Consider the following 14,750-nt stretch of genomic DNA (forward strand, 5'->3'; position numbering starts at 1 on the left):
GGGTCCTCTGGTGGTTCGGTGGTGAGGGGTCCTCTGGTGGTTCGGTGGTGAGGGGTCCTCTGGTGGTTCAGTGGTAAGGGGCTCTCTGGTGGTTCGGTGGTGAGGAGTTAAACAGCCCCCTCAGAGGCCCATGCCGTGAACCCACAGCTGTGCCACGAGAGGAAGATGGGAAATCTCCCGTTCAATTCACTGCCTCTAAAAAGTCCTGGAAGGTTAGCTGTGGGGTGGCTCCAACTCAAAGGCAATAGCAACAACAACAATGATATTTTTCTTATCCAGTCTGAATTTAGAATTCGTTATTAAAATTATCAAATTCAATATTAAGTTATAAACTTGTAAAGTACTATATAATGTATCTTGTCTAATTTTTCACTACATGCAGGAACATTTTCACAACAGGTAAGAGCCTATTTCATATGTAAATATGGTTCTGGAAGCTTCATAGCAAACACTGTTTCTACTACTTGTCCCTCTATCATTTTGCTGTCCACGCCAGCACCATACTGCAGGATGTGCAGCAATGTTTCATTCATTGCAGCATATTACCGACTACCTGAAAATTAAAAACGAGCAAATAAGTCTGCTGTATGAGCATTTTATGAATTTTAATCAAGTATTACATAGATTAGATATAATAGTTACATCTCCTATCTTTCAAGGTCAGCAATACAATTATGATAAAATGTTTTGTCTCTGTAAGTATCTTAAGGCAATTTTAGGGACCCCTTACATCTTAATACTAAAAGTTGTCTGTTATAAATATTATATATAAATGTTGTTATTACAACAATTCTAGATATTATCGATCAGAGAAACTCCTCTAGGAACAACGCAATGTAAGCAGTTTGCATCCCCCAGCTACTCCGCAGGAGGAAGGAGGGCAGTCTCCCAGCATTTATTACAGCCTCTGAAAACCTGCTGAACGCTCAGCTCCGGGTTGGTTCCAACTTGACGGTACACAGCATTATAAACAGATGTGCTCCTTAGAAGTAAGGTAAACAATCTAAGCACACTTCTTTTGGACATATTTTCAGGAGGAACCGGTTCTTCGTTCCTCCAGAGATACAATGATGGGAAAGGTCGAGGGTCAGCAAGAGAGAAGACACTCAAGCTGGGTCAGCACAGCGCCCGTACCGATGAGCGGGAGACCATCAGTGATCCCGCACACGCGCAGGACAGGACACACGTCAGGCACGGTGCTCACGGGTCACTGTGAGTCACAGCTGACCCATCGCCACCGTCACCTGACAACAACAGTAAATAAGAAGATCTGGAGGCAGAGTCCACAGCGAGTCAGACTAACTGAAAAGCCACATCCTCGAGTGATTCAGATCTCGTTCCAAGGAAGAAAGATAGGAAATCTCCTCCCATTCAACGTACAGCCTCACAAACCCCGCGGAGGGCGAGCTTCGAGCTGATTTAAACTCAACAGCAATGAACATATTACTATCAATATATTCTCTTTAATTAATTAATTAATTTCCTGCGTACAAGGATAAGGGATCTACTTCTGTCTATCATGTCTTTTTCCTATATAAAAGGATGCAACATTTTAATATTAAATTACAAAGATCTACACATTCCTAGAATTTCTCATCAGATGATTTAACTTCAGTATTTTTATGTTCTCATCTGTCTTTCACATTAATCTCTATGGCATGAGGATTATTATTCACGATAATATGACCTTAAAAAGTTAAGAGTCAAAAACGGGATTTCTGTATCTCAACTTGTCCAGATAGGAAAGAAAACTTGCTTCAACCAAACTATTGTTTTCAGTAAGACAGAAGAACAACAAAACCAAAAGCCCTTTATTTCAGAGCCCTCTGGAAGAGAACCTATGAGAAGCACTGCATACAGCAAGACCCAAACGATCCACTAAACGAGAGCCGGAGAAGCTGTCAGGGCATAACGCCAGGGCCTCAGAAGTCAACTTCGAAGTAGAGCAGTTTCCCTAAACACACACAAAACGAAGGCTCTCAACGCATTCTTTCATAAAAAATCCTCACTGTAAATGGAGAGGTTTAGTGGGCACGCATCTCTATACCTTCTAAACTGTCATTACAAGGCTGCCACGGACTTACAGCATCTGCTTGACAAATGGTGTTGGCTATGTGTCGACACAACGTCCGGAGCCAGCTCTCCTTGGGAAGCTCCTCCGAGGTCATCTGGAAGCTCAGCAGGACATTTGCCTGCTCTGTCGGGGGTCTCACCAGCAAGGCAAAAGCATCATGGCAATCTAGGTTCCAGAAGAGTCACAAACAGGACATGTTACGCCTTCAAAAATGGGAGATTAGTCTAAGTTGAACTCCCCCAAGGAACAAAATTCTAAGGACATTATCTCTTCTCTTTCCTCTTTCCAATTAGACTAAGTATTTCAATATATTAAGATAAAGCATTAGAAAAAGTCCTAACAAAAAAAAAAGAAAAAGAAAAAGTCCTAACAGTATATAATGTAAAAAAAACTGACAATAATTTAATGACACTGAATCAGTAATATTTCCCATGGTATTTATTTCTTTTAATGATGGCATTTATATCACTTACAGCTCTAAAGCTCAATGCTTTAAATTGTTATAAAAATAACTCAAAACTCAGCCTTTAAGAAATATCTAAACACAAAAACTCTGTAATAGTAAATTTGTCAGATGCTAAAATAAAAGCTGTTTTAACAATGAATAAAGTCTTTAATAGCTGAAATTTAAATAAATGGAAATTATTTTAACAAGTGCACTTCTGTAACCCTTAATAAATCTAAGATTTACTTGACAAACAAGTGACAAGCAATACAAACTGCTGTTCCAGTTTTAGAAGTATTGCTTAAGAACTCGAAACACCACCATTAAAGAAAAGATCCACAATGGAGCCAACATCCATTCTAGAAACACACACCTAATTCACAGAATTGGGCCATGCACATACGTCATTAAGTGCTAATTAAACCGATGACAATGGATTGGTTGTATAAATGTTTAGGTGTTTCGGGCATTCAGGGACACCTCTCTCTGTAACAGCACTGAAGCTGTAAGTCCTATAATTCCGTTTTCATCGGTGTACATTTAGCCTCATGTCCAATGTACCCCAGTTGCTCCGGGTCCACTTATTTAATGGACACCTATTCTAGTCCACCTTCTAAATCTATCTCTAACAGTCCAGCCCATGGAAAATAGAGAAGGTATAACACATGGAGGTCAGGTAAAAGGCTGGAGATTTCTTTTGTATTTTTTCTTTTAATTTACATTGATTTGCTTATAAAGTTCATAGGCACTGTGTTTCACACTACTCTTCATTCCCATTGGGTTTCATACCATCATTCCTATGCGTTATGCTTTACAAAATTAACCTTTATTCGACCTTGCTTTGATTGGAGAACGAACCAAGGCAACTATTTAAAAGAATTTAGTCTCGAAAGGAAACAAGTTTTACATAGACTGAGCCAGCATCTCCATTTTAAAATCTAAAATTCAAGTCTGCTTTTCTTAGAAAAGGTTGAGACAGATATGCAAGAACAATTTCTTTGCCAAAAGGATCAAATATATTTAAAGATCCATTTGAAAAAGAAGACAAAACAAAGGGAAGAACCAAAGCCATAATGAGTAACAAGAGTTTCTCAATCAGCCTACCTTCTGTCTCTCTCAGGTCCAGGACCTTCTTAATTTGAGAAAGAGGCATTAGACGCACATGCTTATGAGAAGTTGGGGGACGGTTCTGGCCGTGAGGACTCCGAAAAGTGCCAATAACCTTGTGTCGTTTCCTTGCTATCTAATTAGAGAAAGAAGAAAAAAATACTAATGCTTAATATGACTAAAACTAAGGACCACATTCCTAAAAATAAAATGGTGCCAATTGCATAAGGTTATGTGTAGCTCATCTGACAATTATTCATTTCAAGGCTATTATGCGATAAGAAGTAGATATAAAATGCAACAAAGTGCCACGTATAATTGTCTACCAGATATGCTCATGATATTAAAAGCACTGAAAGCGAGGACAACTAGCAGCCTAAAGAAAACACATCCAGAGGTGTGAAAGGCTGGAAGGTAAGTGAGGAGCAAGAGAAAAAGGAGGGAATCTTAAACTAACACCCTTGAGCTCAAAGAAAAGGAAGAACTTTGCTATCAGTCTTGAATACGAAAGAGAGCAGAGTTCAGTTTATGTACACAATTCATGCCTTGCTATGCAAGGCACTGAGGGGACAAAACAAATATGACAGAAACGATTCTTTCATAAGCTTTACATACTATTGGAAAAAAACCCTGAAAAATAATAAAATAGCAAATGAATTTAAAAATGAGAACTTCGAGGTACTGTTAGGATAAAGTAAGAATTCATAAGAGTTGAGTAAACCAAAGCTAAAAACAACAAAATCAGAAAAGATCTATTAAACATGATTTCCTTAGGGTAGTTTTCTATAACTTTTATGAGGTCTTTAAAATAAAAGCTCAGTGTCATGGATTCATGTGCCAAAATCCATGGGTCAACTGTGCTGGGCCACTGATTCTAGAATATGTCCCACATGATCTGCCAATCGATGTTAAGGTGACTACAGTGGGCGGCAACACAAGTCTAAACTCTGGCTACAGCTCCGATTTTATGGTACACAGGGGCTCACTGTTTCAGTCACTAGAGAAAAAGGTCCACAGGCTTTTAAGAGCCAAGGACCTGAAAGTCAGCAGGGAGACAGCACTTCCCTTGAACTGACCCCTAAATGCAGACCTCAAACGTCTGAACTGTGAGAGAATACATTTTTGTTTGTTAAAGGCACTGACTTTCGACATTTCTGCTACAGAAGCACTAGGTAATGACGATAATCAATACTGGCATTTTTAAAAAAAGACCTTTTTTGCAGTGACAGTCAATTTAAAAATGTATAAACAAAAACCCCATTTAGTTAGGTACTTAATAAATTAAGAAAAATTGGTTATCATCATGACCGTGACAAAGCACTTCTGAAAAGCATACCCCCCCTTAGCCAAATCCATTACATCGAGCTGATTCCAACTCAGCAACTTGGGTTTCCAAAGCTGTAACGTTCATGGAAGCTGAATGTCACGTATTTCTCTTGTAGGCTGAGTCTGAAACGCCAATCTTTTGGTTAACAGCCTAATGTTTAACAATTGTGCCATGTGGGCTAGTACCATATTTATGTTGGAGCAGAAATATTCCACGCATCTATACTTTGATGTTTCAAATATTAAAATTTTACTCTTATTTATATAGAAATGTTGTTGCTGTTGTGTAGCACAGAGTGAGCACCGGCCCATAGCTGACGCTCTGGTGGGTTTTCAGAGACAGTTAATCACACGGGAGGAAACTGCCCATCCTTCCCCCAGAGAAGCTGGTGGCCTTGAACCATGTGCCTCTGGAATGCAGCACAGCTTCTTGCCACTAGGCCACCAGAGCTCCCTAATACAGTAAAATAAATCATAAACAATCACTAACTTTCTATTGTCATTAATCTGACTGAATGATATCGTGAAATAACTGTAATGCTCAATTTTAAAAATAAAACCTACTATGGTTTTATTTACAGTAAAAAGAGTAATACGGTAATATGGAGTACATAAATGTTAAGAAATGATAGCAAAATAATCAAAGTAATATAAGAAAATTACTTTCTTAAATTCAAAATTAGTTTCAATAAAGCATTACTCATTGTATTCAGGAAAAATTAATCTGGATTTTTATCAACTTTGATTATCTCTAGTTTTTCACCAATGAGAATGCCTGCTAAGTTTCTATGAGCCAGAGAAGTACTTAAACTCTTATTTCAAAATTTGCTAAGATTGTTTAATTTGTTTTTAGACAAACATGTTAGGAAACAGAGTCTAAGATTATAGACCATTAAGTCCAAATTCAATATGTGTTTCGGTTGATGTGATTCTGAGACTGGGTGACTGAGACAATGAGACAAAAAGTTACAGAGTAAAACATCACTGAGTGGCATAAATTCACACTCTGCTGGTACCCAAAGCGGAGGGGAAAGCACCCAGATACATCACAGCAGAAACAGAGCTGATGCTGTGCTTGGCTTCTATCAAGATGACAGCTGGGGAAACCCAAGAGAGCGATTCTAGCTGTAATACAAGGAATCTCCTAAATTACAAAACAAAAAGTTACCACAATCAGGAAAATAAGGGAAATTTGTGGTTAACATTCCACATTGAACGTGGGAGTAGAGAAGATGACTGGTAGCTGAAGTAACGTCAATTACTAAACGACTGAGAACTACGGAGACACAGATCAAAAGTAGCAAGGAAGCACCAACACTGTCCAGATTAAGAGGCCAAAACGTAGACTGGATTAATATGAAAACAGACACGCTCTGGCAGCCTCGTGGTAAGGAGCTAGACCGCCAACCCAAAAACATGTGCAGGAGCAAGATGCAATCTCCACCCGTGCAATGCACAGCCTTGGAAACCCGGCCAGCGAGGCAGCCACAGGGAATTCCACAACAGCTCGCAGCAACAACCCACAGATAACGAAAATACAGACACATGGGGTCTGCTGACAGTGGGAACCTTAAAATGCAATAAAAGCAAGTCAAATTCTGAGAAATTACATAATGGTAAAACTCCACGGTAACATAATCCAGATAAAGCATGATTAAAAGCGGCCTCTCGTGCTCATCAAGCACAAGGCAGCTAAGGGTTCTTACTAAGAGCAGGCGGTTCACAATTATTTGCCTCGTGGTGTTTTGTTACTTTCCTCACTCAGTTATGGCCAAATTATATACAATTAGTATCCGTACATTAGCACTTTCTGTGGAATTACTGATAAGTATAAAAATTTCCATTAACTTAAGCATTAGAAACTTTGCATTTGCTTCAAAGTTACTATTTATGAGACTGTATTGTACCAGGAGTTGGTCTACATATGACTTGTTCCCTTTAGATCCTCTTGTATTTGTACTTTAAATAATAATGTACATGACATACGAAGGACTGCACTTCCAGAAAAGTGAAAAAGAGGAAAAGATTAAGAATTTAAAGGAAACTATCATGTTGGTAAAGGCAATAGAACGTGACTCAACAGAATTGTCAAACAAGTCTTGTTAACCTCTATTGTATTAAATCACCATTTCCCCCTGTAAGATGAAAAAAAACACACACCTTTATACACCTTTATATCTCTTATTAGTTCATGTTGTTTAAATAAGATACACTAGTCAAAGAATGCAGAGTGTTGAAAAAGCAAACAAAATTTATCTTCAAGAGTTATAAGGGGGGAAAAACTAGTATAAATGAGAATTTTAGAATTACGATTCACTGAGGAGTATACTCAACACTCATGCTAAAACTCTACTGATTTAAGAAAAAGTCAGGGAAATAAAGAAATTCACAGTCTCAGGTGATCACGTTGTCTCCCACTAGAGTAAAGCAGCTTCACCCTTGCTGGGAAAAATCCACCTAAATTCTATTAAGACCATCACAAATTATTGTATAAATGTTCTACACGCACAATATCCCAAGTTTTATTTATCTACAGCGCAGGAGGGGAAGACCCTCTATGACATGGATTGATTCAGTGACTGGGGTAATCGGAATGGGTGTGTCGGAGGCGGTGCGACTGGCACAGGATAGAACAGGGTTTAGGGCTGTTGTGCATAAGGTCGCTATGAGTCGCAAACGACTCGACGACACATAACAACAACAACCACCTATTTATTGGCATGGCAATAAACTAACTTTCATTACAACTTGGATTTAAGCCACAAAAATTTACATTGATTAACATTAAGCCTTCTCCTAAAAGATCTATTCATAGTATTGAATGAAAATTGGTCTCAATTTTCAAAAATGTGATTACTTATTTTAAACTTTCCTTTCAATTAAGGTTTGATTTTAAATAGTCAAGAAGTCACAAAAAATCAGAAGTGTTATCACATTAAGTGCAAATTTACCTCTAGACAGTCATTGAAGAGAAAGAGAGTCACTTGCTCTCCTCTGTCACAAGGGTACTCGCCCAAAAAAACTGTTTCAACTCGCTGGACTAAGCTTCGGTGAGAAGATAACAAATTAGCCTGCACAGATTGAGAAAAGGAGTAAGAGATCACTTAATATTAAGTAGTAAAACAAAGTTAGAACTTAAAAAACAGGGGGTGACAAGATTCTATGTATATGAAAACCATAGAAAATTCCAATAATAAGAAAATTAACTAACAACAAATTTTTAGTTAGAAAAAAATACTTACTGGGCAGCCATCTACTTCATAAAATACATCAAAAATTTGCTTCCGAGCGTCTGTTTTTCTCTTATCTTCATTAATGTGCCTGAAATATGAAACATTACCAAGTCATACACTATACATTTTATTAAAATGAGAACAGATTACTACTTTCAGATAAGGTAGAATAAAAGAAAACTTACCCTCCTCCCTAAAACAAGTAATAAAACAGTCAAGTTATGACAGAAAGCCCTTCAAGGTAGGAAACAAGGTGATCTTTACCACTGCCCTAGTTTTTGCCTGACAGGAAGGTTTCTTAATGCACACATGGCGTTAAGTCTAGAGAGGAAAGATGGTGTGCATGAGGAGGGTGGGATCCCAGGAGGGAATGCCCAGGACCTGCAGGACACCCCACTGCACGTTCAGTGGAGACCTGGGTGAAGGGGAACATGAAAGGGGGCTGGGTTGGGGGAGGACAGGTGGTGGATGGGAATCTCACAGAGGAGACAGAAAATAACAAGGCAAAACATCAAAACCCTCATTGCTCAGAGGTAATTCGAATTGCATCTCCATGCCTCAACCTCTATTCAGCAGCTAAAGACAGGACCAAGGTTTAAGAAACACCTTAAAACATCGGAATCAACAGCGTTCTAGCAGTTATGCAGCACTGAACAGTTTGTTGCAATGAATCCGTAAAAAATGTTATGATTTATGGAGCATTAAACAGAATACTAAAAAGGGTCATGAAACAACAGTGAAGGAAATTAACCCTAGATAAACGCTGTTCAGATTTTAACAAAGCTTAAAACAAGACATGGGAAGATCAAAATGGTTGTAACATTTATGTATGCCAGAGAGTTCAAAATTATGCAAAAAATACAAAAATATCTAATACTCAACAAAGCTAAATAAGTAATGCCTAGAATTCAAGAAAATATTACCTACCATGCAAAAGACTGAAACGTATATCCTGTACAGAGAAGGAGGGGAAAGTGAAGCAATGGAAATGGAAACAGAAATGGCACCGATGATAAATCAGCAGACAAAGGCATTGTAAGTTTTTTCTAAGAATGCTTGGATGATAAAAACTGTTGACTGTCAGATTTAATCCACCCAGGAAGGCTCGGTGGTCTACTACTCCTGAATTATGACAATAATAATCACCACCAAGGGAAATCCTATCTACTGAAGCACAGGTGTTACCATTAGTCATAACTAAAGAGCAACAGATGAAACTAAGTTCAAAAGCCAGAAAAAAGTTAGAGGCATACAAGATTTTTTTAAAAAAGAATTAAATCAAACTTTTAGCCAAAATATGATCAATTAAAAAAAAAAATCCACTGGGCTAGTCATTGTAGAAGAAAAGATTAGTGGAACTGAAAGACAACAATAAAAACCAAACTGCTGACAGGGGGGAAAAAACCAAAACTACTTAGCATCACTGGGCTGAGGGTAAATGTCAAAAAGAAAAAGAAAAAATATTATATATATAAAGAGAAAAAATATTTTCTTCTATGATATTTTTAAAGCTTAAAATAATGGCACAGAAATTAAATCTGAAGGAGCTCTGGTGGCCTAGTAGTTGCACCGCAATCCCAAAGGTGCATAGTTCAAATCCACCAGATGCTCTGCTGGAGAAGGAGGGGCACTCTCCTCCTATACCAGTGGGAACCGATTAAATGGTACACAACATGAAAAGGAGAAAAAAATTAAATCTGAAAATTGACTTGAATTGTTATACTTTAGAGTTGGTAATGAAATGTTTCCTATCTAATATCAAGGAAAAAACTATTGAGTGAATAAGTATCAGCTGAGTAAATATTTGAGAAAATTTGAGTACAAAACAAAAAATTAAACTTTCACTTTAGAACATTTATTTTTATCCTGTGCCAATCTCATTGTCTCAAACACATCTACCCCCATTTCCCCAGTCACTGAATCAATCCACCTCATCGAGGGCCTTCCTCTCCTGCGCTGTCCCTCCACCCTCCCAAGCATGACGTCCCTTCTCCAAGGACTGGTCCCCTCGGTCCCTCTTTGAAACAAGTTCAAAGTATGTCAGACGAAGCTCCAGAATCCTTGCCTCCAAGGAGCAGCCTGACTTCACCTTCTCTAGGATGAACCTCTTTGTTCTCCTAGCAGTCCACAGTATATTCAATACTCTTCTCCAGCACCACAGCTCAAAGGCATCAATTCTCCTATCATTTCTAATCCTTTCCCAGCTTTCTGATGCATAGCACATAATTGCAAAGACTACAGATGGCCTGGATCAGGCGCACCTTAGTTTTCAGAAAGGAAATTAAGTAACTTGCATATATAACCTTTGTGGCTACAACAAAAAGGGCATCAGCTAATCTGAACATTATTCTAGTAAGAGATTTCATATAGCTAGAATTTAAAGTACCCAAAAGTTCTTCTGTAAATATTTTAAAAAACTCTATTCACAAAGAACATCCGGACCCTCAGATACCATTTCACTATTAAGTACAAAGGCTTTATTTAGTAAGATGCCTTCAACGAGGCAAAAAGGTTTTAATTTTGATCATAATAGCCAAAAAAAAAGTTTTTTGTCAGAGCTTCATCTGAAAATTGGACCTATGGAAGCCTGATATCAATCTACCCAAAAGCAATTTCATTGAGCAGTACTTTTAATGTATTTCAGACTAATCTTATCAACTTAAGTCCATGATATTAAGATAGAAAATCAAAAGTTTATAAAAAAGAAAGTGCTGCAAGGCTTTTCTTTTAACCTTATTTTACCATGGCCAAGTTCTAAAATTATATTTGAGCAAATCCTCTGACACCAAGTTAATTCTGGCTTATGGTGGGCATCTCTCAGGGTTTGGAGGCTACATAAATCTCTCCCGGCAAACACGGCCCATGTTTCCGGGTTAGAGCAACTGTAAGATTTGACAGGCTGAGCGTTAGGTGAGCAGCACAGCACAGAACGCACCAAGCCACACACAAGTGTGAAGAGGCCTTCCACATCCAGCCAGTACACTTGGCTCGGTCTATCAAAACAAGCTAGGACTGAACTATGTGAAGAAAATAACATTAGATTACCTTTAACATTTTCAAGTTTAAACTACTGTTCTTCTCTGTCAGTACAATACATTCAAAGATACATGTGTTTCTGATTAATCAATTAATTAATAATCTTATAACTATTCCATCAATTTGGCTCTGGTCTTTATAAACTGTAAGAAAAATAAAATAATGCACTTACGTCATTACTTCTTTTAGTGATCCAATAGCTTTTTCTAGAATGTTTTTGTCAGGATTTTCATCAGTAGTGTGCTTCTTAAGATCTACAGTGACAAAATGTTTTTCTTAGGGTTAAAAAATTGCAGTGTGTTTCCATCTAAGACTTTAAAATGCTACCTATCTTGATACATAAGCTGTTTTCTTAAAAATAATCTTTTTAATTTAAAAAAATTTTAAGCAACGTTGTCTTAGGAGAAGAGTTACTGTATTTTTTTAATTGACTAAATTGTCAGAGTACATAACACAAGGTTTCCCATACTAAGTTCTCAATTCTAGTAAAGGTTGGAGCTCCCGGTGCTGAACAAGTACACGATGCTTTTACCTCAGAAACCATTATATGCATTAAGTTTCATGTTGGGGCCCACACTATAACTCAGGACTGGTACGTGATGTCATTAAAGGCAGGCTCTGCTTAGGTTTGAGGCTCATGAGTCTCAGTCTCTTACATTCTTACTGATTTTCAATCTTTTAAAAAAATGTTCATTTTTGTTATGACAGCCTGAATCTCTAAGAATATTTAATAAAGCAACTGTGATGATAGTCTAGATCACAAAACATACACTGGAACCTCAAAGGTTTGTTCACATAGTAATTTTATCATCTGTTAAAAGGGTAGGAAATTATTAGCTAATAATTCTCAACTAATGAGATAACTCTAGCAAGAAAAAAATGATCTGTTTTAGCATAATATACTAAATATTTTAAGGAAAATAAATAAAGTATCAAATTTAGCTTTTTCGTCTACAGCAGGTACTATTAGAGTTGGGACTTAGGCATTAAAACACTTCATTACAAATTTATTTGTTTGTAGCTTACTTTCCAGACTCAATTTAAAATAATGAAATAAAAACTTGACACGCTCTAAAAGTATTCATTAATATTGTTCATGAAATATGACTCTTTTTCAAACTAGAATCAAAATCTATTCATAAAAATTAACTGATAGTACACTTCTTTCTTTCTACTTACATCTAGAGTTTTAAGTTTTAGAAAATATGGGTATATGTCTCAAGAGTGAACGATCTAAGAAAAAAAGTGAGCAAAGGCCAGTATACAGAACTCAGCTGACATTCTAAGGACTGGAAAGTCTGGGACATTTGAATCCTTTTGCTTATGAATTTTGAGGGTAAACTTTTGAGTTTATGTAAATTAATTCTGGATTAGTAACGCACCACAAAATGTAACACTAAGTGGATTAAGGAAAATACAACGCTCGTCAATGTAAACAGCAAAACAAATGAAACACTTCAATCTAGGCTGAAATTGTATGGCACCAGTAGTTATTTTTCAAGATTATCCATAAGTCTCTTTTATTTGTAAAAGAAATGAACTTTAATATAGAATTTTACAAAGACCTGAAAATGAGAATTTCAACCATTTTAAGGGGAAAGAAAATAATGTCTCAAAACCATCTGAAGATGGATCAGGTAAATACCATTCAGAAGGAGACCCACACTAGGCAGCCTCTGCACTGGTCGGATGAGAAGTTCAACAAGGCTTTGCCGTCCACATTCCGGCTTAGCTTGGTTTATCTGAAAAAAATGAATATATTCCATAGTGAAAGAAAGTCTACATAGCCTAGATAGCTTACATCCTACCATCCACAACAATCGCAATAAAAATTAGAAAGAAGTGAGCTGGCTTACATCCTACCATCCACAACAATCGCAATAAAAATTAGAAAGAAGTGAGCTGGCAGTCGCTTTGCAGAATATTACTGTGATTATCTGTTTTCACACAAATAATGTGTACGGATTTTTATTTTTAACCAGACAATCTCCTATGAGAATTGCACATGTTAGATGTATGCATGTTATCTGCACGGGCAAGTTAAATGAGAAAAAAATATGGTAATCTTTCGGGGTCTAAAAATTAGGCAATAGTTCATAATTAACACAGAAAATAAGTTCCACTACAAAGTTCCCTTTAAATTTCTTTAACATCTATGCCATTTGTAAAGTAAAACAAAAATTTTGCTGAAAAATTTTCGTATGAAAGCTAAAACATGCAGTTCTCAAAGTACATATAAAATTCTTATTTGTCCACTTATTCTTGCTACCTCATGTCAAACTATCAGAAGCTAAACATGAGTACAACTTTCAGATACTACTAAAATTAAGGTTATTATTTACATACAGGGATATATTTTTTAAGGTTATAATTTCAGTTTTAAGAAAATTTCTTCAGAAATGTTGCCTATACTTTCATTTAAAAAATATATACAATACCTTCAGAAAAGCATGAAATCTTGGTTTCTGTTTTTCACATTTAATAATTGTTTCCTTGCTCATTTCAAAGAAGTTTACAAAAGGAGGATAGGTTTTTATCAAATCCTTTGACTAGAAAGGAGAGGGGCGAAATTAGTTATTCGTGTGAACTTTGAAGTCAAAGAATCATACTTAATTGACACTGGTTACAAAAAAAAAGTTTAAAGAAGTTTCTTCAAATTAAATATTGATATTAATTTCATAAATCAATAAAGTGTTAACTATTAAACACAAATCATCAATTTGGACACATAGCCTAAAACATGAGCAGCATATAAAGAATCAGAAAGAAAAAAAAAGTATATTAAAGCTATTTTAATGATTTAAACACAACAAAGAAAACTGTTAAAATTTCTATGTATACATGCATTCAGAATATAAGCATTCAAGCTGAGCTCATGGACAGAGCGCCCAAAAACAGGGAGATCTTCACTGGAGGGTTCAAGTCACTACCAAAAGATCAATTTATATGACACAAAAACGTAAGAGGAAAAAAGTCCTGGCAAATGAGGACACTGATGAAAAGAAAATATAGAAGTGATGAGCTTAACCAGCCAGAAAAACCATCTTAAGAAACTATGTGGCAAAGCAGTTGTTTCGTAGGTGCACTGTTGTTTTTATTCAAAGTACTAACAAATCCTATTCAAACAAATGAACTACAGTACTACTTTACAAACTTTTTCTTTCATAAACTTAAACATGTGATGTTTATCCTAGTAAAGCTTTACTCATAAAGAGCATAAGAAGCTGATTAGAAGCTTCTACACTGACCACTATGAAAACAAAATAAAGAAATTAACTAAAAGAGAAAAAAAATTATTATAAAAAATTTCAGAAACAAAATTAATCAGTGGCCATTTATAAATCACAAACATTAGCACAGTATGACAATTAACGTCCCTCAAGACGATCTTGGCTATCAAGAAAACGTTACATTTAGAAAGGAAAACAAAAACACCACCAATACTTCTGTCATCACAGGAGTCTAGAGCGAGGGCTACATGGTGGAGGGGACCTGGGGGAGGGTTTGTAAAACAATGAAAGAATCTTTT

At 36.5% G+C, this 14,750-nt stretch overlaps 1 protein-coding gene across 3 annotated transcripts in view; it reads right to left on the bottom strand.

Annotated features, from left to right (window-relative positions):
• The window catches only part of ECT2 (epithelial cell transforming sequence 2 oncogene), a 61,736-nt gene that overhangs the window by 17,332 nt on the left and 29,654 nt on the right, over positions 1-14,750 (bottom strand). For all 3 annotated transcript variants that reach the window (XM_006890344.1, XM_006890345.1, XM_006890343.1), the window contains 7 exons: positions 13,660-13,770; positions 12,867-12,963; positions 11,394-11,475; positions 8,195-8,273; positions 7,904-8,023; positions 3,624-3,762; positions 2,085-2,239 (listed from right to left, as the gene is read on the bottom strand). In XM_006890344.1, the coding sequence (XP_006890406.1) occupies positions 2,085-2,239; positions 3,624-3,762; positions 7,904-8,023; positions 8,195-8,273; positions 11,394-11,475; positions 12,867-12,963; positions 13,660-13,770 (783 nt within the window). The remainder of the gene's footprint in view (positions 1-2,084; positions 2,240-3,623; positions 3,763-7,903; positions 8,024-8,194; positions 8,274-11,393; positions 11,476-12,866; positions 12,964-13,659; positions 13,771-14,750) is intronic.

This window comes from Elephantulus edwardii, unplaced genomic scaffold (genome assembly GCF_000299155.1).
Source record: "Elephantulus edwardii isolate Elephantulus edwardi_28Jun2011 unplaced genomic scaffold, EleEdw1.0 scaffold00088, whole genome shotgun sequence".
In the NCBI taxonomy this organism is placed as follows: Eukaryota; Metazoa; Chordata; class Mammalia; order Macroscelidea; family Macroscelididae; genus Elephantulus; species Elephantulus edwardii.